The sequence below is a fragment of the Topomyia yanbarensis genome, chromosome 3 (genome assembly GCF_030247195.1).
Source record: "Topomyia yanbarensis strain Yona2022 chromosome 3, ASM3024719v1, whole genome shotgun sequence".
In the NCBI taxonomy this organism is placed as follows: Eukaryota; Metazoa; Arthropoda; class Insecta; order Diptera; family Culicidae; genus Topomyia; species Topomyia yanbarensis.
In genome coordinates this window covers 329,822,044-329,848,878 of record NC_080672.1, presented here as the reverse complement: position 1 = coordinate 329,848,878, position 26,835 = coordinate 329,822,044, and the positions used below count along the sequence as shown (strand labels likewise).

General features: G+C 39.3%; 2 protein-coding genes across 2 annotated transcripts in view; both read right to left on the bottom strand.

The window, feature by feature from the left end:
* Positions 1–12,532, bottom strand: part of LOC131690628 (beta-1,3-glucan-binding protein) — a 39,746-nt gene extending 27,214 nt beyond the window's left edge. Inside the window, exons 1-2 of the mRNA XM_058976551.1 lie at positions 12,395–12,532; positions 11,798–12,333 (exon numbers count right to left, since the gene is read on the bottom strand). Coding sequence (XP_058832534.1) covers positions 11,798–12,333; positions 12,395–12,527 — 669 coding nt within the window. The 5' untranslated portion in view covers positions 12,528–12,532. The remainder of the gene's footprint in view (positions 1–11,797; positions 12,334–12,394) is intronic.
* Positions 12,533–19,718: 7,186 nt separating this feature from the next.
* On the bottom strand, positions 19,719–24,414 carry LOC131690649 (alpha-protein kinase 1-like). Its single transcript, XM_058976580.1, has 7 exons — positions 23,827–24,414; positions 23,528–23,768; positions 22,965–23,466; positions 22,819–22,900; positions 21,249–22,711; positions 21,047–21,179; positions 19,719–20,989 (listed from the first exon to the last, which is right to left on the bottom strand). Exons 1-7 carry the CDS (start codon positions 23,965–23,967, stop codon positions 20,504–20,506), a joined length of 3,048 nt encoding a protein of 1,015 aa, XP_058832563.1. The 5' UTR covers positions 23,968–24,414; the 3' UTR covers positions 19,719–20,503.
* Positions 24,415–26,835: the final 2,421 nt, after the last annotated feature.

Sequence of the window (26,835 nt, the reverse complement as noted above, 5' to 3'; positions counted from 1 at the left end):
AGTAAAATAAAACATCTCCATATTTAGGGTTTACCTATTTTTACCAATTTTCTGGCATTAGTGCAGTCTTCGCATTAATGCTCATTAAAAGTATTATTTTAGTGATTGTAGTCGTCCATAACGTCTACCGATCCGAAAAGCTGTCAACACTGGCAAACGTAAACAAATGTAAACAACGTGATTTCAACAAATTTTAAAAACGCGTTTTGCTTGTTTTTAATTTTTCTTTGAGATTTTTTTTTAAATGCCGTGCTTTATAAAAGAATGCAGTGAAAAGTTGTTTGTAGCGGCTGAATCAGGTGGTGTGTCCAGTCATAGGCAAGTATAATCCTTTTCATTAAAAAGACTCAAACAAACATCCGCTCATCGAATTTTTCTGTTATATTCCCAAATGATGACGAAATTTTCATTGCTTGGGCACGATCCATCGAAATTTTTACCGGTCAAAAGATATCAAAAGAAGAGGATTTGCGGCAAACATTTCCGGCCAGAGGAATTTAAGGTTATCGGGGAAAAAAAAACTATTGATTGATAAAACACCCATTCCAACAATTGTTTATGTTGATCAAACAAACCGAAAGTTTGACTTATTTTGTGCCATCTTTCTAGGGAATACCTCGAACTCATGTATGACGATTCTCAAGTTGATGTAGTATTGAACACTTGGACGTGTAGCTCAAATAGAAGGTATGCTTGTTTCATAACAGTTATCTTTTTTAAAACCTTTCTTGTAGGTACAGACGTACGTATGTAGGAGATATTGAGAAGTTTCGCGAAATATCAACCGATGAAGCTCTGCATGTTTATAGGAGGTCCAATGCGAGCCAGAAGAAAAGATTACGGGCATTACAACAAACTAATCGTCGTCTCCAACAGCGAATTGCTTGTTCGGAAGATCTTATCGACCAAGCACGATACCGCGAATAGACTTGGAGCGTGCTTGAAATATGGTAAGACTTTTAAAACTTTTTTTAATCATCTAGTTACCGATTGCTATTATAATGGATGTTTGCCATATAATTAAACTAATGCGCAACATGCTCGGTGTGCAACAGGTATTTTAGACGGATCAAGGTGATATTGAATGGAAGTTTTTCGAAAAGCCAAATGATTTACAAAACACATGTGGGCACAGTTTTACAGGACGTTCATTGGATCGTCATATACATTTTCAGAGTGAAAAAATGCGTGTAGATTTGGCTACCGAACTATTTAGTAATAAAAAGCTGAATGCACTGTTAACTTCACCAGAATCATGAATAACATATTCAACGTTTTTAACAGCAAAAATTTGCGCGGAATAGGGTTTAAAGAACCAATGAGAAAAACAAACATGGTACGGAACGAAAAATTATTCAAAGCAACGGAAGAACAATTCACCACAATGAAGATCTTACAGAGAAGACAAGATCAGATGATGTGGAATGAAATTCAAGGTTTATTGGTCTACTCGTCGCAAACTTTCCGACGGTGTAGACTAGGTCCATCGCCGGAGGTCAGTTGAATAGTACGCGACATAGCACCGGGCTTGGGTCGTCGGGGCGCCAATTATCCGGACCGACCTCGACACCCTACCGGGGTAGCTCGTGAGTAGGCTAGATTCACTGCCGGGGATTAGACCGTGTCGAATAGCTATCAGTGGGTCATTGGGGTGCAGGTGAACCGGAGGCCACGCTCATTTCGGAATCGCTGGAAGGGCCTCAGCACTTACTGGCTGGCCCGTTGAGTAGGTCAGGGACTAGACCGAGTAGACGGAGCGGGGAGCTAAATGGCTCACAGAAAGGTGCATCGGTATCGGGAGCAATCTACCACAGCGGAATACACGGTAGGGTAAATTCGCCACTGTGAACTACCCGAAAGAATCGTGACGAAAAGGGGAGCTAATTGGCTCTCGAAACAAACACCGGTATCGAGAGAAATTCAGTTCCTGGGGAACTCTCACTCGAAGTAGAATAATATCCGAGTTGATCTTGATAAAGCTGGGAGCTAAATGGCTCAAGAAAACGGGTATCGGTGTCGGGGGAAACTCCTCCGTTGGGAAACTATCGGACGGAGTAGAGTGAGTTCACCGTTGGGGACTACCCAAGTAGATCGTGATAAGGCCGGGAGCTGATTGACTCACGGAAACAGGAGCAAAATGGCTCAAGGAATCAGCATCTAAATGGTTCACAGGGACGAGAGCTAAACGGCGACGTAATAGATGGAGACAAGAAGTAAGAGAAGAGTCGAGAGTTAAATCAAAGGTCGAGCCATTTCATGAACCAAGAAAGGCTCCGAGATAGAGCAGGAAAAAAATGTGCCTCCCCCCACGAAGTAATACTTTGACGCGGTTCCGTGGGGAAGAAGGTTGTAAAAAGAGTACGGAGTATTTTTAGCGAATAGGCACGAACGTATGTCGTGAGTCCCACACAGTACCAATACATTACATAACCTTACTATAAAAAACACAGACATTTGCCGAACTCAACGAACTGAGTCGAAAGGTATAATATACTCAGACCTCCGGTCCTAGGTTAAAAAGTCGATTTTCAGAGTGATTGCATAGCCTTTCTATAGGAGAAAGGCAAAACGAAGTATAAATAATGATAGAGAGACCGGGGTTAGTTTGCACTGTAAATAGTACCGCCAACTTGCCACGCGTGCGTCACCGCCAACTTACCTCAACCGCATATTTTTATTTATTTATTTATCGCGCACATCAACAGGCCGCACTCGGCCCCAATGATGGAAACTTAAACTAATTACATCTAAAAAACTGCAGGAATCGATTTCTTAATGATATCCGAGACAAATGAAAGTCGAACAGGTGCAACACACGAATGAAGAGACGTTGTAGTCCAGTGATAGCGGCATTAGCTGTTTGAATAGTTCGTCGAAACGGCACTCTCAGAAGAACGTTTCCGCGTAACGTTCTGGACCTTGCTTGGATGTTAACTCGCTCTAGTAAATCTGGAGAATCGATGCGTCCTGACAGAAGATCAGAGATGAATAAGGCTCTTACAGTTTCTCTACGACGCTGGAGGGAATCGCACGCTCGTAAAAAGTTACTCAGATTCTGAGTACTTTTAACTCAGTTTTGAATGATGTTCGTAAACGTCAAAAATTGAGTTGTCATGTATAATATCTCTGAGTAACTCTGACTCTATTTTTGGGTATTACACAAGAAACCGTTTTGGAGTTACCAAACGGAAAAGCCGTTTCTCGCCAAGTTAAAAATTCCAAGCGTCATCCGCCATTTTCCATTAGTAGGTACACGCTCGTTTAGTTATCGCTCATCACTTTTTCACAAATAAAAATTTGTTCAAATATTTATAATAGTTGAAGCTAGAGTTGTAGTGTGTAAAATACATTTTAATTGAAAGAGTGGATTTGAACAACCAGCATGCAGAAGATTTCGGAAGAGGTGGATGCTGAAACTGCAATGAAGTTGCGAGGTAATATTCAATAGTAATATATATATATATATATATATATATATATATATATATATATATATATATATATATATATATATATATATATATATATATATATATATATATATATATATATATATATATATATATATATATATATATATATATATATATATATATATATATATATATATATATATATATATATATATATATATATATATATATATATATATATATATATATATATATATATATATATACTGGAAAAAAAGTGTAAGGTTTCAGGTTTCTCATGCCATGTGCCAAATTATGGGAAGATGATTCCTGGACACGTGGATGAATTGAAGGAACACTTCCGGTTGGTACACAATTTGAACACCAGCAAAGCAGCCGCTCAACCTTTCCTTTGTTCAGAATGTGGTTCACTGTACCAGAGGTTTAAGAGCTTGAAACGGCACATAGAGAGTGTTCATCCACTAATTACAGAAAATTCTACAAATATTTCATACGACCATGACGCTGTTGAACAAATTCAAAATAATCATCCGGAAAATATGCTCGTAGATGATGATTATCTGTTGAGAATAACGAATACCATATTCTTTAAAACGGCGCCGTCGTTGGATGAAATTACTAAGAAAATTAGTAAATTCGCCACAGATTTGCGAAAAGATGTATCTCTTCCCGAGACAAAAATCAAAAAGTTCTTACAGGTTACCTCGAATCTTATAGAAGATTACGAGTGTTACATGTTGAATCTATTCAGAGAATTTTTGAAATCGAAGTCGATCCCATTAAACGATACCGACGCTTTGAAATTTATAAACGACGCATCTTTGGATGGAATTTTTGCAGACGTAGCTTCTCCAAAAGACAACCTAGCATATTTGTCTGGAGTTGCGGGTTGTGCTGTGCCAAACCCTAGGGAAGAAGTCTTGGGAAGAACTAGAATCACTAAAACTGTCCCTGCGATTACCAAACTAGGCAAAAGAAAAAGTGTACAAATAGTGAAAGACGTTGCTCACTATATTCCACTAACCAGCATTTTAGCACTGGTTATGAAGAATCCCGGAGCTCGCAAGATGATAGCAGAAGAAGCAGTGAATGACGATATCTTGTGCGGTTTCAAAGATGGTCAACGTTTCAAAACGCACCCGTTCCTGACACGGTTTCCCGATGCATTACGACTCTCGCTTCATCTGGACGATGTCGAATATCTGAACCCTTTGGGATCACGCAAATCAAAAAAAAAACTTACCAATTTCAGTGTTAAAATTGAGAATCTCCACCCCGCAATTAATTCATCCTCCAACAGGATATATCTAACGCTTACAGTTCGCTCAAGAGATGTAAAAAAATATGGCTACAATAACGTTATGAAACCGCTGATTCAAGATTTGCGTGAGCTTGAATCAGATGATGGTGTTGTAGTACAATATGGGAGTGAAAAGTTTACGATGAGGGCAGTTCTAGTGCATGTTTTGGGGGACACGCTGGCAATTCATGAAATTTTCGAGTTAATGGGGCCCCAATCAAGTCTATTCTGTAGAATGTGCTATGCGACGCGTACTGCACTTCATTGTGGAAACATTGGTGATACCTTCCCTCATCGCACTGAAGAAAGCATACAAGGTGATTTAAATGCTCTTCAAAGCGGAACTAAAACACCTTCACAATGCGGAATCATTCGAAAATCAGCACTGAATGAAGTTAAATATTTCAACATAGCGGAAAATAACACGTTTGATCCAATGCATGATCTTTTGGAAGGCGTCGTCATGGTCGTAATCAAATGTGTTTTGAACGAAGCTGTAAATATCCATAAAGTGATAACGATTAGTCAAGTCAACCAAATTATACAGCATTACGAATACGGTATAACTGAATCGGCTGATAAACCTACCGCTAATTTTACTTGCGAGAAGTTAAAAGCACGTGGACATGCTATTCCTCAGTCAGCTTCGCAATGTTGGCTTCTTCTTCGAGCATTCCCTTTTATGTTCAACCAGATTCTCGGATTTAATTCAAATTTATCATCATTGCTTAGAGCTCTCATGAAAATAACTTATTATAGTTTCTCCAATAAGCTAACATTGAATCAGATTAACGATCTGGAAAACGAAATCGAATGTTTTTACAAGTTGTTCAAATCCTGCTTCCCTGCCATCAACCCTACCAATAAATTCCATCACATCTCTCATTATCCCTACATAATTCGTCAGGATGGGCCAGTTGTTAATCATAGTTGCTTACGCTTCGAAGCGAAATTCAAGGAGTCGAAATCTCAAGCGAAGACATGCAACAATTTCATCAATTTAACAAACAGCTTTGCTAAGCGCCTGAATCTAGCACAGATAACCACTATTCTTGACCATTCATACGAAATTGGTACGGTAGATATCGTTTCGTCAAAGCACATACACAAAAAATCTCTAAGTAATTTACTCCTGATCCGGGATCTACCAGATTCAATCAAATATATAAACCATATGAAAATAAATAACACAAGCTTTCGGCCGGGACTGATAGCGAAATACCAAGTATGCAACGAAATGTCCTATGGTTTGATAATAGATATATTGCAATCGGATAATCAAATTGTTTGCCTAATACAGCATCTCGAATGCGAATATTGTTTACAATACAACAGTTACAAACTCAAAACTGACAGTCAAGTTATTCGCATATCACACAAGAACTTGCAAACGAAAAAAACATACAACTTATGGAGTATATACGGAGATTCAGAAGAAAACTACTATATAAGTTTGAAATATGTAGATAGTTAGTAGGGAAATAAACTTGGAAATAAATTTATAATAAAATAAACAACAATCAAGAAGGTAGTGCAAACAACTTGAGATGTCACTTTAAACCTTTATATATACTTATTCGCTCTTTTCAGCCCAAAAAATAAACGATCAGAACCTAGTTCTGCTCAACGATGCCGACCTAGTTGAAATGGGGATAATCGAAAAAGGATCCCGTCTAACAATTCTTAACATAATAAAAAACTATAGTTCTGAAGCTAATCCGACCAAAGATAAAATTGATGAGACTTCCACTAATGTTCAAAATTTGGTAAACTTTCTACTATAATTACTGTAAGCGCTTGTCGTACTATACATATTTAACGTTTTCAGATTAACCGTTCGACATTCGAAGATGACGCAAAATTCCGAATGAAAATTTTGTATCCAATTTTGGATCAAGGGATCGTACCAGATAAGGACGGTTTAAATCATCTTACACGAGTCGCATGCAAGCAAATGGAGACTCAAATAATGGACGGTCAAAGGCAAGTAGAAAGTTTTATTTGTTACTCTACTAGTGCATCAAACTATGAACACTCCTTAAAGTGTGATAGAATGAATTGTTTACATTGAACCGCACGAGTCTCTCCGCTAGAGCAACCTTGCGACGAAATGCGCAATGCCTATACATATTTATAGGGCTTACGGCCAATTTCTTTATCCTCGCTTAAATTTTAAACCGGGTTCACCAGTACGTTTAAACCTGGTTAAGACGTTAAGCGAGAATGAAGAAATCGGCCCTTAGTAGTCCTTCGAGCAAATATGCAGGTGATCTAACACAATGCAATATAATATACATAAGGTTAGATGTAATGATTTTATATCATCATTAGGAGTGCTTAGATACATACGTGGCATCCCCCGCAACTGATTCCAAACTACACATGGTGTGCGTAGCAAGCCCGATGAAAAGAGGAAATTATGCCGTCATTTGTGAGAAAAAAGTTATATTCGAGACTAACAATTCTATTCATGCAGTGGAAATTTTATTCAAATGCCACGCAGTTCTCGGAGTGGAGGTGCCACCTAATTTTAGAATGTTTTGGGACTTTCTGGCATGTGCCATATATAATATAATTCCGCACAGTCAGAGGACAACTGTGAATAGACTCGTCCAAACTTTTATTGAAGTTTCCCGCGCACGTATTGACAACAAATAAAAGGACAACTTTTTTATACAATACTTACTAAAAACCATAAAATTTAATAAACAGAAGTTTCTTTAATTATTATTGTAAAAATATTCCATAAGAAAAGAAAGACTGCATTGTGTTGTATCCAAAACAAAATTTTGACGGCCAATTTCTTCACTGGATGTAAACCGGTTTAGTTCCAGTTCAAATGCAACAATTAGGCAATCCATGAGACGTTTCTGATCAGCTGATTATTCCTTGTTTACTTCTTCTGACGTTACTCCGAGGGGTGCGACGTCCAACAATATCGCTGATTCGATCCAACATCAAACGAAGCGGACTAACGAAAGATGTTTGTCCGACGAGTTTTTCTGTTCGCAGGAGTAGTTCTGTTGACAGAACCCACCGCTGAATTGTCAAACAAACGTCTAATGGATTGCCTAATCGATCATGAACCAATTTAAATAGGAATCGGTTGTTGCATTTCTTCTTACAGAAACCATTCAGAATTGCAAGTCATAATCCGGATGTTTCTCAGTAAAGTTCAGTCAGAAATGAGCCGGAATTCCGGCTGGCTCCAGTCAGTACTCCGGCTCCAGTGACACAACCTATTCTAACTAGAATCGGTTGTGTCACTGGAGCCGGAATACTGACTGGAAACAGCTGGAATTCCGGCTCATTTCCGGCTGAACTTTACTGGGTTTTAATGAAATATTGCACTCATAAATTGGGTAATATTCTACCCAAAAACTGAGGAATTACAACTGGCTTTGTTGTCTACTCAAAAATTGGGTAAGCTTCTGCTCATAATATGAGTAAAAATCGATCAATTTTTGGTTTTGTTGAAGTTCTACTGAACCCAAAATTTGAGTAATGTTCAACTCAAAGTCTGCGTAATAATTACTTAATTTTTGGTTTTGTTAAATTTGTACTGAACTCAAAATTTGAGCAATGTTGAACTCAAAATCTGAGTACTAGTGAAGCACTTTTGGGTTTAGTGTAGATAATATTGTACTCAAAAACCGAGTAATAATTACTCAGTTTTTGGTTCATGCTGGCTTACTCAAATTTGAGTAACTCCGGAATTACTCAATTTAAGGGTTGTTCCACTTTATCTGGAAATGGGTGGGATTAAACTCATTTTTGAGTAACTTTTTACGAGCGTGCGAGCTGTATGAGTTGACACCGACACTCGTAGCTTGGTAGACGAACAGGATCGCGCCAAGGCAGGCGTCGAAGAGCATACCGTATAAATTTTCGTTGAACGCCTTCAATTCGATCGCTGCTGTTCATGTAATTCGGGTTCCAGACCGCCGAACATTACTCCAGCGTGGAGCGCACTAAAGAGCAGTATAGGCTTTTGAGACAATAAATGTCTGTAAAGGATTTAGCCGTACGGAAAATGAAGCCCAGGCTTCGCGATGCTTTACCAACAACATACGAAATGTGATTCTTAAATGTAAGTTTCGAATCTAACAGCACTCCAAGATCCTTAACGCAGTTCATCCGGGAAACAAGAGCTCCAGACAAGTTATATTCAAACTCAATGCGATCTTTTTTTCTGGGGAACGATATCACAGAACATTTCGCCAGATTCAGAATCATTCGGTTGTTTTCACACCATCTGCTGAAAGTGTCGAATAGGGTTGTGGTACCGGTAATACCGGTACCGAAAATCCCGGGAATACCGACCCATTTTTGGTACCGTAATACCGGTACTGAACAAAAGCCAGTACCGGTATTTTCGGTACTATACAATCTTTTATGACAAATATGTTAACTCTGCAGGGGGATCTGTTTCAAAATATCGGTCTGCAAGATAACGTTTAATTATATTAATTTGCCTTCTAGATAAATCGTTGAGATAACACCTTTGTGTGGGAATGAGGTGGGGCCATCATCATAATAATTCTAGAAGTTAAAGTTTTATTAACCATTCTGATTGGTTTCCATTATTCACTGGGTGGCGCGTAATAGGACTATGGTCTAAGTCATGTCTGTATTTGGTTTAAAATCTATAAAAGAACGAACAGCGATTTAGTAGCTAACAGTTTTAGACTTGGTGAACTGCTTCAAATGGGGCGATTTATAATTATTGGTGATCGGAAAATTCAGCAAAACTCTATAGTTTACAGGAAAGCAAGGAGCCTTGATACGCATTAGAGAATAGTAGGCAAACGACATAAAGGTCGGAACCAATATTCAGAAAAGCAAGAGGAAATGCAATTAACCTGCTCGGATTTACAGGCATTCTCGCTTTGATTTACTATTGTTAAAAGGGTTACATACATTTACCATCTGTTCAAATCGCACCATTTAGCAGTTATTGATTTCAAAGTGGCCTAGATTTTGAAATAAAAGAAGGTGCCCTATACGAAAAATATCTTCTGTGAAATAAGTCTTGCCATTCCGAAGCAATTAAAAACAATAAACATGTTTTTTGATCAGCACAAATCAATGATCTGAGAATAAGATCATCAGTTTGAGCATTCAATTTCAGTTTGAAGCTTTTTTCGATTTTTTTAAAAAAAATATTCCAGTACCGGTACTTTACCGGTACTGAGGGCTTCAGTACCGTAGTACCGGTTCTCGCCAAAAAAGGTCGGTACTGCGAACCCTAGTGTCGAATTGCTGCTGCAAATATTGTGCGTTCGTTCGGCTCCTAATTATGTTGAACATTTTTAGATCATCTGCATACGACAACCGTGGTCCTTTCAGCTGATAGTTTACATCGTTGAAATAGAAAGTGAATATAAATGGTCCGAGATTACTTCCTTGCGGAATACCAGACGTTGCGAAGAACAGTTTGGAGTATGCATCACCTATGTTCACACTGAGTTGACGGTCAACGAGATAGGATTGAAACCATCGCAGGAGTGATCCACTGAAGCCAAGTTTTTCCAATTTAGCGACTGCGATATCGTGATTGATTTTGTCGAAAGCTGCAGAAAAGTCAGTATATATAACATCAGTTTGTTGATTCGCATCGAACCCTTCGGACACAAAAGAGGTTAGAGATAGTAGATTCGTCGACGTAGATCAATTCGGCATGAATCCGTGTTGGTCTTTAGAAATATATCCCTTACAGTAAATAAATACTGACTCCACCACGACTAACTCAAAGAGCTTGGAAATGGCACAGAGCGCAGAAATTCCTCGATAATTGTCAATGTTTCTCTTATCACCTTTTTTGTGGACAGGAAAGATGAAAGCTGTTTTCCACAATTGAGGAAAAATCGCGGTTGTCAGTGACATTTTGAATAGTTGACAGAGTGGTTCCACCAAATCAGATATACACTTTTTCAAAAACACCGCAGGGACACCATCTGGCCCAGGAGATGACGATGCTTTAAGCTTGGATGCTGCTGATACAATATCCGAGTGCTCCACACGAATCTCACTCACTGACCGTTCGAGTTGGGCCACGCCGCTAGCTGCAACGTCAATCTGCTGCGAGGACACAGTCTCACTGACGAACACAGTCGCAAATTTAGATGCGAACAATTTGCATATGGCTTGTGAATCATGCCCAACTTCACCATTCAAAAACATTGTAGAAGGTAAGCCAGTTTCTTTCCGCTGCTCATTGACGTATCTCCAAAACGATTTAGGATCCGACTTAAGCTTACGTTGCATTTTTCGTTGATAGTTTGAAAAACAAAAACTGTTCAGTTTTTTTAAAATCGTTATTGAGCCTTACATAATAAGCTCTCAGTGACAAGGTACGGCGTTTGGTAAACTTTCGTAATGCTGCCCTTTTCGCAGTTAGAAAAATATTTAAAAAATCTTTGTGGATAGGTGTAATAGACGAATTTCGAACCAACTCGAACAAATGTTGGCAGCACCCTCTTAGATTTAAATGAAACTTTCTGTACATGAGAATTTTGTCACAAAAAGCCACTTTGCATACTTTATTTTTCCAAAAATGATCTAGATTGTCTTTTGAAAAGAGTCAAACTTTTTTATCATTTTTTTTTTCAAATGGCTGTAGTCTAAAAATGACAAATCCTACAAAAAATGTTGTAATTTTTGAATAAAACTGAAAAAACCGATTTTAAAAATTTAAAGTCGATTTACAAAAAATACATCTTTGATTTGGATGAAATTTTGTTCCAAGATAGGTAATTATGTTCCCTACCTACTCAAAACTCAAGTTGGGAACTTTCAAAAAAAGTTATTTGAAAAAAAAACTTTTCCTTATCCAAACTGTATTTTTTTCAGAGAATTTTTGTCGAAAACTAAACCAATGAAAAATTAGCCCAACTGCCAACTAGCCCCGGACTCCCCTAATAAATGCACAATGCTTATTTTACATGTATTAATTACCATTAGGCACGTTCGATTAAGTTTCTCCTAGGCATTATAGGTGTTCTTTTTTACAAACATCGTTCATCTAGCTATTTTTATTTAATGTTATAGCTATACTACTAACCTCTGTATCCAATGGAATCCGAATTTCCCGCTGCCATTTCTTCAAATCCAGCGTTTGAAACGTATCCTCAAAGATTAACTGGCCAGAACAGGTTGATCCTCCATTCACCGTAGTTACCGTTGGCTCACACGGAGGCAAAGTGGTTGTACTCGTGGTGGTGGTGGCTGGGCTGGTCTTCGCTTTTGGTGTTGCTTTGGGTGTCGGTTTGGGTGTTGCTTTTGTATTTTTTGGTTTCAACGTAGTAGTTGTAGTCGTAGTGGTTGTCGTTGTTGTAGTTGTAGTTGCACTCTTTGTTGTGGGTGAATCCTTTCGTATGGTGTGTTTCTTGTTCGCTACCACATACCCACGATCTTCGTACTGAATGTAGTACCAATAGTAAATATGATGTCCCTCTAGCATACTGACTTTGGTGGTTTCGAAAACCAACCGATCTCCAATTGGTTCCGAAACATCCTCGGTAAAATCGCCCTGCTCAAACTGTTGAAAAGGTTTGTTCAGACGAGCGTGAAATGCAAATAGCTTGATGCCGGGGATATCTTTATCGAAAATAATCAAATTAGTCCATATTTCTGACTAGGTATCAGAAAAGAAAATTACCTGGAATACTTGCTCTAAAGCCCATTGGTTTTAAATATTCAAATCGTACTTCCGGAATCGAATATTCCTCTGCACAACCGAAACAAACACACCAAATTAGACCAACTAATGCAATCAACAAGTACTGTTTCATCTTGAGAAGCTGATTACAAACTAGTCGTCTTGTTTGACCCTACACACGGGGCGCGCGCATCGCAGAGTGGAGAGCAGACTGAAATTGGGAATCACCCGACGATCGCGATGCTTTGCAGATTATATTTCGTTGAATGAATGTAACCCTCGCTTGGTGCGTGAGCCGGTAAGACAAGAACCTCTAATCAAAACTGGTTCGCGGTTTCGATGGAATATTGCATGGAATTCATCGCCGGCGGTGAATGTGTAGAATGGTTTGAATGAATTATCGTAGCGAAATATATAAATTCATGTGTGAGGAAGAAATTGGTTTTAAAATCTTATAAGACGCGTGTGACGAATTTCGCGCTAAATCGTATTCAGAGTTGACAGCACCCTCTCAGATTTTAATGAAGCTTTCTGTACTTGAAGACAAAAAGCCACTTTGCTTAGTTTGTTCACAGAGAACAGACATCCATGATCGAACAAAAATATTTAAAAAACGTGTGTAAACATTTGAATTAATATACGTTACACACTAGCACCGACAAACCAACTTATCCCAACTATCCGTCAAATTCATTCCGGAACCGGTTCGAAACCCTGAATGGATTCAGTATGGAATCTTTCTCAAAGAAAACAGCCGATTCCGACTCTATCGGTTCATGCATTTGAACTGGAATTCATACTGGAAGTCCCAACCGGCTCCGGACTTGTTTGACTGGGTAGAGGAATAACCTCTGTCAATTCAGTCGAACTCAGCCACAAAAAACATGACGACAGTAGCGCACCTGGTTTGGATATCCCAACTACCTTCGAAACCGTTAGAGATTTTTACACAAGTTGAATGCTGAAGATGGACGTCTGTTCTCTGTGGTTTGTTGTTCCAAAAATGATCTAAACTGTCCATTTTTTTTTTCAAATGGTTATAGTCTAAAAATGACAAATCCTACAAAAACATGTAGTGGTTTTCACAAAATTAGTCGAACATTATGTATTTACATAATTATTTATTTATTTTTATATATAACAGTTGTCTTAAAACTATCTTCATGCATGCTATTTTGTATTATTTCTATACAAGGAAAATATTTTTGGTTCATCTTCAAGGGATGGTTAATTCTGTAGAAGGAATAGCACTTTCTGATCCCCAAAAGTACTCTTCCGTAGAGAGAATCTCGATCCAAGCGAAAAATATTAAAATCATGCGGACTCTGCACATGATTCTCGCCGCATTTTCCACAGCGGGCTTTATTGCTACGATGGGTGGCTGTGTGACCCTATTGTTTACACTTAGTGCAGTTTATGACCCGCGCTACGAACAGGTGGACATGCGAACGGGCCTTGTACAAGAGGATGTAGTTCGGTAAGGCGGTTCCAGCGAAGGTCACTCGATAGGATTTTGATTGTAGGTATGTTTACTTACTATTTTAGCCGGTTGGAGTAAAAACATCCAACCTCGTACTGCAGTAGATCCTCACATGTCAAACTCTCATCGTCGACGAAACCTTTAAATTGTACCTTTACTGCTGATATATACACATAATAGCCCCGCGTTAACTGCTCGCAGCAAGCAATATCGTTTGCCTGCTTTGAATTAGTCACCCTGACCTTGTCTGAGCAGACCCTTGTTATTTCGGTCATAGCCGAGAACCGTTCTACCAGATCTTTCGAAATCTGTAAGAGATTCGGCGATTTTATTTTGGACCGAAAGAGGACCACAGTCAAGAGCTCTGGATATTGTTTGAGTCGGGGGGAGCGTTAGGGAAATCGATTCGACTTCCATTTAGCCATCCGAGGAGGGAGCCATCGACGCCGTCAACGCACGGGATCAGCACCCGCGCAGGCGAGAAAAAGCAATAAGTGTGTCAAGAAAGATGAGATCTCTTCTCTACATTTGTTTCCCACAATACTCTAATCCAGCTTATGATGCTGGGTTGTTAGGCCGAAGGACGTTAAGCAGAATGGTCATTAGGCCGAATGGGCATTAGACTGATTGGACATTACTCCGATTGGACACTCGGTCGAATGATCCTTAGGCCGAATGGCCAATGGGCCGATTGAACCAAAGAGAGAACCAATTACAATAGTTGAAGCTGAATACACGATTTAAAATAATGATCAATTTTAAATGAAGGGTGAATTTTCGCGAGTTTAAGTTTTGAAACTATATGTTTTGCATACTTTCGTCATATTTTGCGCCGCATATTAAAAAAAAAACAAATATTTTGTTCGTCATTTGTTCGTTCGTATAATTAGGCGGCAAGCAAACCAAAACTATTTATTTTTAAGGATTTGTGTTACTGGCGTAATGAAATAAATAAATAAAGCTGTCGTCAAATGTGGCTATGCCACATAACTCCAAGTCGTGTGCTGTCAAATATCGCTGCCGCTCCATCGGACTTAAACTAAGTTATAGCCCCTATGTTTCGGTAATCCGAGCAAACGGGTGGATCACAGGCTTCCGACGTCGAATAGGAGACCTTCTTGCTCGGTGGACCCTCAGCAGCTTTGCGCCGCTTCGGATCCTTGGTCCCGGTTATGCGGCAAACCCGCATTACAGTAGCTTCGCTGCAAGAACTAGAGCAGTATAGAAACCGATGGTACAGTACGTGTACATATATTCAATAAGTTGTCATTTTTAAAACTTCGTTACATCTCGAAATAATTAAGCAGGTAATTATCTAATAGGGCCGGCTGGATAGAAAGTTTTACATTATGTATAATTCGAAAGAACAGCTCGTGATAAAATGAAGGATATAAGCGAATAATTGAGAAGCAAACAAAGCAAATAATCACCGAGAATTCCCGAAAGCTCGGCAGGATACGCTTCGCCTTCTTTTCCCACTCACAGTTAAACATTCGGCCTTCTTGGCATTGGGCCTTATGCCCATTTGTGTATTCGACCTAATGTTCATTCGGCCTAATGCCTATTTGGACTAAGGTCCATTCGGCCTAGTGTCCACTCGGCCTAGTGTCCATTCGGCCTAGTGTCCATTCGGCCTAGTGTCCATTCGGCCTAGTGTCCATTCGGCCTAGTGTCCATTCGGCCTAGTGTCCATTCGGCCTAGTGTCCATTCGGCCTAGTGTCCATTCGGCCTAGTGTCCATTCGGCCTAGTGTCCATTCGGCCTAGTGTCCATTCGACCTAGTCGATTAGAGTGGGACATGGTTATATGAAAAAAAAAAATTCACTCTGGGTAACTTTTTGGGTCTCATTTAGCTCCCAGAACAACTCTGCCAATTTTTAGTTCGATCGGTGAAATTATATTTTTGCGTCCATGGTTTAAAGTTTACATGGGATTTCGTATGGGGAAATCTACTTTTGCAAAATAATTCTTCCAAGAGTCGCCCGTTATCTCCTAAAAATAAATAGATGATTGATTCTTATAGGAAAGTTGTCAAGGAAACAAAATCTAGAAGATCACGAAACGATCTGATGTTTGCGGAAAAAGTTATTAAGCAAAAACCGATTGATGCCCTGAAGATTGGTGAAAATTTCACGTTTCATAGCGTCACTGCTGCTGATGGTCGAATTATATACAAAATTTTTAACTTTCTCTTATTATGTACAAAAGTAGCCTCAATTTATCTCCCAAAACCCTTGCGAAGTGGCCAAATAGCATAGATAAATGATTTAAACACATTAAGAGAAGATCAAAACAAAATTGCATATAATTGGACAACGAACAGCAGTGGTGCTAGAAAAATGAATATTTTATCAATCGTCAGAGCATCAATCGGTTTCTGCTTAACAACTTTTTTCTCAAGCGTCAGATCGTTTCGTGGCCACATAACAATTTATTTTTAGGAAGCAATGGGCAACTTCCGGAGGAATTATTTTGTGAATGTTAGTTTTTTCATACAAAATCCCATGTAAACTTTAAACAGTGGGCGCAAAAATATAGTTTCAGGGATCGAGCTAAGAATTTGCACAGTTGTTCTAGGACCCAAATGGTACCTGAAAAGTTGCTCGGAGTTGGATTCTATTTTTTGTCCAACCCTAGTGTCCATTCGGCCTAATGTCCATTCGGCCTACTGTCCATTCGGCCAAATGTCCACTCGGCCTAAAGTCAATTCCGCCTAATGTCCATTCGGCCTAATGTCCATTCGACCTAATGTCCATTCGGCATAATGTCCATTCCATTATAGAGCTTATATACACTGAAAAAAGGACGCATGAGAAATATATTTGTTTCAACACATTAATTGAAGCATTCATTTTTTTTGCCTTTCATATATTTTTCAACTTTACACCCGACAGTATAACTTTGAATTTCATGTTAAATTGCAGTTGAAACCACATCTATTCCAAACTGTCCTATCTCACATTGAAAAACATATCCGTGTTATATGCAATACACTCGAATTATTACTATAAGCTTCTTACAGTGTATTTCATGTGTTTAACATGTCAACTCCATATCTCTTCATACACTATAGTCGTCGTGGCGTGCGACTGAATCAAAGTGAAGCGTCCATCTTTACAGTTCAGGCGTGTGTTGCCTGGTTGGTGAAAAAATTTTGAGTTCCCGGGGGATAGAGATGGAGTGCAACGCAGATTCACTGCAAAATGTTCTAAAGCGTAAGTATTAATAGTTCGTTAGAAAAAATTGAGAATTTAATTGCTAAAAAAATTCTTTTTTCAGAATACGGAATAAACGATGACGACGCGCCCGCCATCATTAAATTTATAACGGCAGCAGGAAGGCGGAATCTCTCGCAGGTAACTTATTTGGTCGTTTATCGAAATTGACTAATATGTTTGGGTTTTTGCCGTTATAGATGATTAACATTCATAATTTTGCATTTTTTTTCTTTGCAGCTTGCAGACGAACAGGACGTACTGCAAAACTGCGCTTCCAATGGACGCACGCAAATACAAAGCGCATGCCCAGGAGAAGCAAGCAGCGGGGCAGAATTCCATATTACCGAATATATACTTCCGGAGGGCTGCAAGTTGGAACAAAATCGGTCTACGTCAACAAATGAACAGGTATTTTTTCAATTATTCGCTTTTAGCCGGTTAAACCGTTCAGACTTTGTTTCGGAATCCTGAATGGAGGCAGTTTGGATTCCAGCTCAAATGCAACAACCGATTCCGAAAGGAATTGAGTCAGAATCGGATGCATTTGAGCTGGAATCCATTCGGAACAAACACCTTATGTTTTCCCCGGGTATTTATTTCGTGGACGAACTTTACTTTAAGTTGCTCGATGATGCGCAATGATTCGGGATTTTTCGCTATAGCTGCATGGTTATTTTTTATCCCTCACTGCGCGAACAAGAGGCTGAAGAATGTGGCCTTGAAAAATAGTGAAAGCGAAGCGAAACCAAGACAAAGCGTCTAGTCGTACACTGCACCGAGATTAAAAAACATTCGAACTGTCTGAGAGTCACGGTACGAATATGTCCGAAAAATATTTGTCGATAATCAGGAAGGCTAAATCGGGCGGAAATCGAAAGACGCAAAAACGACGAAAAGAGTGGCCTGCTGTTTCAAGCGGAACCCCAACCTCTCCGTTCGCTGTCGTCGCAAGCAAGTTGGGGGTGTCTACTGCAATGAACTAAAACGAGCTGGATTTTCGACCTGCACTTGTGGTGACTCCATATCGTTAGATAAGAAAAACAAGTCGACCAGATAACGATCGCGGAAGCTGTACATGGATATGCTGATGAAGATTGATTGCGTGGAAGGGGATGATGAAACCTACTGAAAAGTAGACTTTAAACAGCTTCATGGACAGGAATATTATACATAGACTGGCAGAGATTTTCAAACACATCAAGCTGTCGAAGTACGCAAAGAAATATCTTGTGTGTCAGGACATCTATTGCTGTGGCTTAGATAGCGACATCTACATCACAACCGGGACCACCGACCAGGAAATTTTTGTGTTAGACTGCCTGGTGGAACGTGTTGTCCTTCCTCAAACAAACATTTTGTTCCGTTCTGTTTTGGCCAAATTTGACAACTTACCATTACAAAAAAAGACTATAAAGTTGCCTGCCACAAACAACATCCTGGTGGTACCCAAGGACATGAACCCTCCCAATATGCCAAAGCTCCGCCAAATAGAAAAACATTTGAAAATCAAGCAAAAGACAATTGTCAGCGAAATGCAGTTCAAGGCAAACTGGCCTCTGTGGTGAGAAAAGTGATCAAGCAGGCTCTGCAAAACTTGATGGAATGAGTCAAACGAAGGCCCCAGCAATTTGAATTCGCTAGAAAGGAAGCTAAAGCGAATATTTTTTTTCTATAGCCCGTATGAATTGAACTTACAAAAGAAACATGATTTGAACATGAAAGTTTGACCAATTTATTTGACTAATTTTTGATCGTAACATCATTTATTCAACGTGCTGCTGAGTGTTATTCGTGTGATCTTTATGAATCCGCTTGCGGAACTTCATATCATTTGCCAGGTAACTGCCCAGCACTAATGCAGTTGCGTATCCAAGTTTTTGGTTCTCCATGCATAGACGAACCTATGAATAGTTATTGTACGTTTCATTGGAAACGAGCCATTCAATCATTTCGAGGCGACGAATTGAATTAGCACATTTGATAATAAATGCTGAAAAACGTCGAAAAATATGTATTACCCAAGTTTAATGTGTGCTAATTATTTACTTTATCTGAATTTGTCATTAAAACTGACTGAAAACTGTGCTTTAAAAGTTTCACCTGCTTTTCCCTTTGCATCGGGAAAGTATTATAACATAATCATACACTGAAGACCCGTTTTATCAGCCCCTTTGGTGTATTTTTGATTGACATAATTGGGGCAATGACAAAACAAATTTATTTATTTCCTTTAATAAACCGAAGCTGTTAAAATATTCAACATTAGTCCGTAGACATAGCCTCATAATCCTGGCTGGCTGACGAGATCGGATCGAAAAGCTGATAAAACTGGGGGCTGATAAAAACGGGTTTTCACTGTACTGCCTATAATCGCAAGTCAGTTCCATGTAGGTAGGGAATCCCATAGAACATGAGACTGACTTGCGATTATGGGCAGTGTACAACTCTCCGAAAAACATAGGGAACGGCTATAGGCCAAATGACTCAAAACCAAAATGACCTACACCCACGGTAGTGGTTCTTCAGTTTTCACTACGAATTACCGCTTTTAATTAATCATTTTTAGAACCCTAACAAATAATGAAACACAATGTGTGATATTAATGAAAAAAGTTTAGCATTCTGATATTTTACTTTAATTTATGTATGTACATCACAAGAAATCGTATAATACAAAATACAGACTTACTGTTCTAAGCCGAATAAAAACTAGTCACATCATCCTACAACTTTGAACATGATACAAATTTCTGCCACACTGTACATTCTGCTACTCTAGCCAATGAGTTACATTACTGAAAGCGAACACTTTACACAAAATAGACAAACAGAATAAGTTAGTAATAAAATTGTAACATTCAATGATCGTTTAATGCATACTTTTATCGTATTCTACAAACTACTACCTAAACTGTGTATAAAGTCTAAGATGAAAATGCGATTTGAACGGTATTGTCCGAGTCACACTCGATATTGTACGAAGCCACCAATTCCGGCTCGTTTTTTTCACCAGAAGCTATCCAGAGAGCTCCAACGATGGCTATTACTGATTCCGTTTAGATTTGTGTGATTGCGATTGTTTATGTGGTCAAAGTTTGACATAAATCAAACAATTTTTTTTGAATATAACCAATTGCAGAAAAATTGATTTTCCCATGAAACAAAAATAACTTTCGCTGAAGGTATTGAAGATACTTCGAACAAATTCGAACTGTTCTTCAGTGGATTGCATCCACTGATATTCAAAAAAAACATTCCTAAAAATATGGCAACTTAAAACAACGTAAAAACTTGTTATGGCATCAACTTGATTTGATTTTGTAAATTTTTCTCTCACACTATGTATTCACTGGAATGATTTCACATAACCGGGTTAAACTGATGCTACCTCACACAGCGAAACTGCCGCTCCTAGGTGATCTGTTCGATTTTAATATTTCCCAAGAGCTCCCGTGACGCACCAAGAAACTGCGTCCCGCCGATGATGAAATTAGACGGGATGGTATAGACGGTGGCAGAATTCCCATCCGCCGATTTGATGATGGCCGTCTTGGTGGCCCCTCCCAGTCCAGCTAGGGTTTGAATGGTGCTCTGTTGACTCTGCTGACTACTGGCCATACTGTTTGGCATCGCAATCTGCAGCTGGTGGATTATTTGGGACTTGCTGCTGTTTTGAATTTGCGCCGGGATTGTGAAAATTTGTTGCGGTTGAACGACGGTACTTGTTTGCAGGTTTGGTGGATGTTGCTGCTGTTGCTGTGGTTGTTGTTGTTGCTGTTGTTGTGTAGGTAACTGTGCTTGATGCGGCTGCTGCTGTTGTTGTTGTTGTTGTTGAGACTGTTGAGATGGAAGTGGAGTTGAATCGTTCTTTTCCATGACCGGAAGCTTTTTAATTATCTGAAACGAGCATTTCAATTATCTCGGTATCTATTGAGAAATTTTAGATGAAATTACCTTCTGCTCAGAAGATTCTGGTGCCACAGAGTCATGCATTTGCTTGTGCTTCAAAAATTGTCCCTTGATATAAAAGCCTTTCTTACATATAGAACAGTGGAACGGTGCTGAGCTGTTGTTGTCCTGGTGAGTTCTGCAATAGAAAAAATTGCAATGCAATGAGTATTGAACGGTCAGTCAGCAAATCCTTTTGGATCCTCACTTTTTATGCTTGTTTAAATTATCTTTCCGAGAGAAGTATTTTCGGCATACTGGACAGGAAAACAACTTTTTCCCCGTGTGCGAAACAATATGTCTCATGAGATGTTCCTTCCGACTGAACGATTTGTCGCAACCTGATTCGTCACATTTGAACGGTCGCAAGCCAACGTGCGATTTGAGGTGCTGCATCAGGTGTTCCTTTCGTTTGAACGATTTTGAACACACATCGCAGGAGGTAAAGCTAACGCCAGCGGAAGCAGTGCCACTACACGTTGCCCCACCGCTCTCCATTGAGTCCTGCTTAACGGAGAGGGCGGAAATGGCTTTCATCTGCTGTGTTGCAGCTATGGATTGTGCCGTCAGGGATCCTTCATTAGATTCAGTGGAGGAATTCAGTGGATCATTTTGCTCGACTGGTCGAGCTCTGTTTACTTGAATGGGCTGTGCCTGCTGCACTGGCTGAGGTGGAGGATTGGGTTTCTGGGGTTTCGGTTGTTGCGGCGGCTGCGGTTGATTCACCTGCCGATGAATAATTTGAACCTGCGCTGTTTGTTGCACTTGCGACTGTGATTGCTGTTGCTGCAATTGTTGTTGTTGCTGTTGTTGCTGCTGCTGCTGCTGTTGTTGTTGCTGCTGCTGTTGTTGTTGCTGCTGCTGCTGCTGCTGTTGTTGCTGCTGCTGCTGCTGTTGTTGCTGCTGCTGTTGTTGCTGCTGTTGTTGTTGCAACTGCTGCTGTTGTTGAACTTGCTGTGTTGTAATGATGAGATTTGCCTGAGATGTTTGCATCTCACTTGCAGCTTGCGCTTGTGATGATTTTTCGACTAGACTTAGGTAGTTGGACAACGGAACCTGCACGCTTGGCATCGTCAGATGTGCCTGTGGTTGAATTTGGATTTGGTGTTGTTGGGCATGTTGCGTTTGTATCGTTTGCAGCGGTTGAATACCAAATTGCTGCAAACCCTGTGGAGTCAATGTGAGGGCTGGTGGCATTTGCATCGGTGCAAGCCGAAACATCCCATCCGCTCCCGTTTCAAGTTTCATCTGCACGTACTGCACATTGGGGAGGAGACCTTTATTCATATCGCCAACATTGCCAATCGGGGCTAGTGCAATCTGTTCACCCCCACTATCCGTTTTCAGCATAATCGGAACAATACATTTATTGCCTTGCATCATTTTGCTCGCATCCAACACCGGAATTGTCGTTTTTATAGGCGTGGTGCCAGAGGGCACACTGTTGACCGGTGTGCTAGTAATCATTGTTCCAGCCGAAAATCCTCCTATGCTGGTCGTCGAAGAAACAGGTGTTATACTGATCGGACTGCTGGACACGGATACCGGTGAGCTCGTTGTCGCCAAAATAGCTGACTTGGTTGGTGTCGTCGTAACTAGCGCAGGTTGGCCGGCTGAAGGCGATTTGAAAAGAACGCTAATTTTTGGTTTCTTTGCTGCCGATGATTCAGGCTGGAAAGAAAATAAGTTCTTAAATAAATCGCATTCTAAAAACCCACATGTGAAACAAATGCTTTCACACGATGTGGCACATTTTCTGCAATCGTCATCATCCTTACCGGCGTTTTCTCCAGAAATTCTCTCTTCACCGATTTGACCGGTGTTTTCAATTTAAGAAACTCGTCCATTTGCTGGTACGTTCTAAAACAAAAAATAATACATAAATAATGGCTGATAATATTAGTCAACTAAATTCGAAACATACGTCGGCTGTTCCGTTTCACTATTTGCCCCAGCAGAAACAAAAGTCTGATTAGTATCCTGAATTTTGTAATGTATCTGGTTAGCTTTGATCGTTTGCCCATCCAACGTAATCGTGTATTGAGCCATTTGCTGTTGTTGTTGTTGCTGCTGCTGTTGTTGCTGTTGTTGATGTTGGTTCTGCACATGCTGCTGATTCTGAACCTGGGATCGGTCCTGCTGGGTTTCACCGGATTGAATTCCAACTGCCTGCATAATACTACTGAGGAAATCGGCATTCGGAGTCATGATGGTAGCCGTTGCAGGGATGGTATTATTGGACTGAGCGAACCCTTTCGGAAGGTTGTTTATGATGATTGGAGTGGTCATGGTCGGAGCACATGCAGAAGTCGATGCGACTGATTGCTGTGCGGTGCTGGTAACGGTTGCTGGAACTAACCTGACCTGCTGGGTTTGCGTTGGTAATGGCTGCGTCTGGATGGTAGGAAGGGTTATTGTGGCAGGAACTGCAATAAAAAAAATCAATGAAGAATACGTATGCGTCAAATACATTTAACTCAATCGTACCTCCAACATCGGTACTTGATTTAACCGTACTCAGAACGGTATGGACCGGATCGAAATGCTGATCCTTAACTGAATCATCTTTAATATAAACCATCCCCCCATTACGCAGCTTTGTCGAATTGAGGCAACTCTCTAGCATTCCTTGAGCTTTCACTACTGACTCCCGAAACTCCACCTGTGTATCCAACTGTTTCAGACATTTTGCGCAAACGCTTTTCGGCAATCGGTCTTTCTCGTGCACCTGAAACAGAAGCGTATCGTTATTGTGGGCTATCCCAACACGTATTTGTTCGACATACCTTTATCTTTAAACAATCCGTTATTTTCGACAGGATATTCCTCCTTTTACCTTCTTCCGAAAATATACCGGTTTTACCACCTCCGCTGCTGGCACACAAGCGACACAAATCGATGAAGTTTACGCACTTGTAACCAGCCATGTCAAGTCCTTCCGGCAGCTGCTAAGATTCTTTCTTTACTAGTTGTAGCTGTCACTGTTTACGAATCATGTTCACTTTCCACAAATTATTGCACACTCCCAACTAATGGGAACTATCCGCGCTCAAAAGAACATCTATAATGTTTCGTTGGACCATCATCGCCTTTCCAGGATAATTTCCCCCGCACTCAAGACGACAGCTTCACCCTTGCCAGACACTTTTCAGATCCACCCACTATCAACAAATTGCAGGCGCACTTTTCGCATTCCAGTTGTAACACACCATGCGCACGATTTTCGAGAATCCGCCGTCCTAAAACTACTGCGAATCACAACTGCTACACTTTTAGGTGCATTTGGCAGGGATTAGACTTAAAATTTGCCGTATTTTTTGCATTTTTAAATCAGACAAAATTCCACTTCAAGACGCGTTCTAGTCGAGTTTTGTTTTTCCTTATGCACAGAATTTCCAAACATCAAACAAGATCACACACATACATTGAGAGACTCATCTGACAGATAAATGATGGGGGCATTTTTATTACAGCGGCAGTAAACAATTCTTCTAGTTGCAGCGGTACCAATGGAGCCGCGCTTTCGAGCGGGTTGGATGCTGATTCGAATCCAAAACTCGTCGAATTTATTGTTTATTGCTTTGAAAGTTGGATTTTTGATGCACTTCGCTCCCGGATAGAATTTTACAATAGCATTTACCCTACAATCAGTCATAAAACAATAAATACTATAATTATTACTGTTTCAACATTGTTCGATGCAGAGTTCTCACAATAGATTTACGATAAAATTTCATGTAACAATAAATTTTACTGTTCAGCAAAAAACTGACACAGTAAATTCACATTACATATTACTGTTTTCGAGAAAATAATGCATGGAGAAAAATCAATTTTTTTAATGTTAAGATACATAACCACCCCCCTTTTTTACTGTAAAAGTCTATTTTACATTGAAATTTACTGTAAAAACGTTAAAGTTTATTGTTTTTGTATTGTAGCATGACACTAAAACTTACTGTAAATTATTGTAAAATTACTGTACTGTCACAGTGAAAATCATAGTTTTGTTACTGTACATTTCTATTCGGGCTATCACACTTTTTTACGATTGCCAAATGAAATGATATTAAATCGACAAAAAATAACTTTTTCAATCAAATATATTGTAAAAACCGGGATACTGGCAACCATGCTAACCTACCAGCTATCCGAGCAAAAAGCATCTGAGAATTTCATAAGTCTCGGCATATGAATGTCATAGGCAGGCTGATGAACTCATTTATCTTTATTCATGCACACCATAGACGTACAAATAATGTATTTCATAAATGATTTTTCTCCAATATATGCGTTTAAGAATTTCATAAGTTTTTCTCATAAACGTCACTTTTGTGAAAAGTTAATAACTGTTTCTTATGAATTCAGTACTGGCCTGGACGGCCAACCAGGAGCTAATAGTTTCAGGCCAGCATTTTTCGGTTACCGCTGTTTGAAACAAAAGAAGAGATTTTTAGTCAAATTCCAACAACATTTTAAATAATTTTTTTTTTATGTTATTCAATAAATTACTGTGAGCGTTGAATCAGTTTACATGGTTATGATTTTTACAGAAGATATCCGATTATTTGAAATGAAATAAGTTGTCTGACGCGTATTTTATATTCATCAAAATCATTTGAGAAGTAACAATCATTAGCATTCAGTTATCAAGTCCAGTTTCCCAGTTGTCTAGGGTTGTTAATCGATAATTAATCATCATCGTCGATAACGTTAACCACCCGTCAACGTCATCGGATACTCCGTTAACGATAATGTATCGTCAGATTCATCGTCATCGTCGATAATTCATCAGTGGTTATCGCGATACATTTTGCGTTACTTTCCCATTTATTGGAGTTGAAGTTGATACGGTTGACTTTCAATTGTTTAGAAATAAATAACTATTGAAGGACATGTTGTTGGCAGTTGAAAATCAATAGTTTTAAATATTTTCCATGCAAAGGGGGCGGGCGGGGGGGGGGAGGGGTGGGTCCGACGATGTGTCAAAATGGAATTTTTTGTCAACTTTTCGGGAGTGTTTTATATTGAAGGGAAAGTTATTGGCAGTTAACAATCAATAGTTTTGGACATTTTCAGTACACAGGGGGTTCGACGATGTGTCAAAATGAATTTTTTTTTCAACTTGTGGGGAAAGTTTTTTATATTGAAGAAGTTATTGGTAAGTGAAAATCAATAGCTGTGGGCATTTTCACTGTACCGTCGGTGCGTCAAAATAGAAAGGTTGTTGGCAGTTGAAAATCGATAGTTTTGGATATTTTCAATTCACAGGAGGATCCACCAGTGCACAGTGTTTCCAAAATGGCTAAAAGGTGAAAGAAATTCTTTGAACCACGAAAAAACATTTTTAGCTATAGTGTCTTCAGAAGTTTATTTATATTTTTTTTTGTATTTAAAAAGTATTAGTTGGGTGATTAATCCCTCTAAAGCTGAGAAGTAAGTGTTTGGTCATTTACGAAAAAAAAAAATTTATTTGGCAAAGTTGTTGGAATATCTTAAGTATTAACTTCGCTGAAAAGACTTTGTGTCTATCCGTCGATTTTAATATACATTTGTGGAGATTTCTTTGATATACCCCTAAATATTTGTTTTTTTTAATGCTTGTCCTAGTAATTTTGTAAAATTTCAAAATGTTCCAAGATTTTGTTCTGCATAAGAAAATACAGAATTTTTGTAATGTAAGTTTATTTGTATCTCTTCCAACTTAGAAGTTATCGAATGTTTCAGTGTCCAAAAAGCAATATTTTGTTATGGAAGCCGCAAATTTCGGCAGACGAAGCTATGCCAATACGAAT

What these genes read in the sequence shown, in the direction of transcription:
- LOC131690649 (XM_058976580.1), bottom strand. Translation starts at nt 23,967, where the DNA reads ATGGCTGGTTACAAGTGCGTAAACTTCATCGATTTGTGTCGCTTGTGT. An exon ending in AGTGAAACGGAACAGCCGAC is followed by an intron (nt 22,901 to 22,964) that starts GTATGTTTCGAA and finishes TTTTTGTTTTAG; the next exon opens with AACGTACCAGCAAATGGACG. An exon ending in AATTTCTGGAGAAAACGCCG is followed by an intron (nt 22,712 to 22,818) that starts GTAAGGATGATG and finishes TTTTCTTTCCAG; the next exon opens with CCTGAATCATCGGCAGCAAA.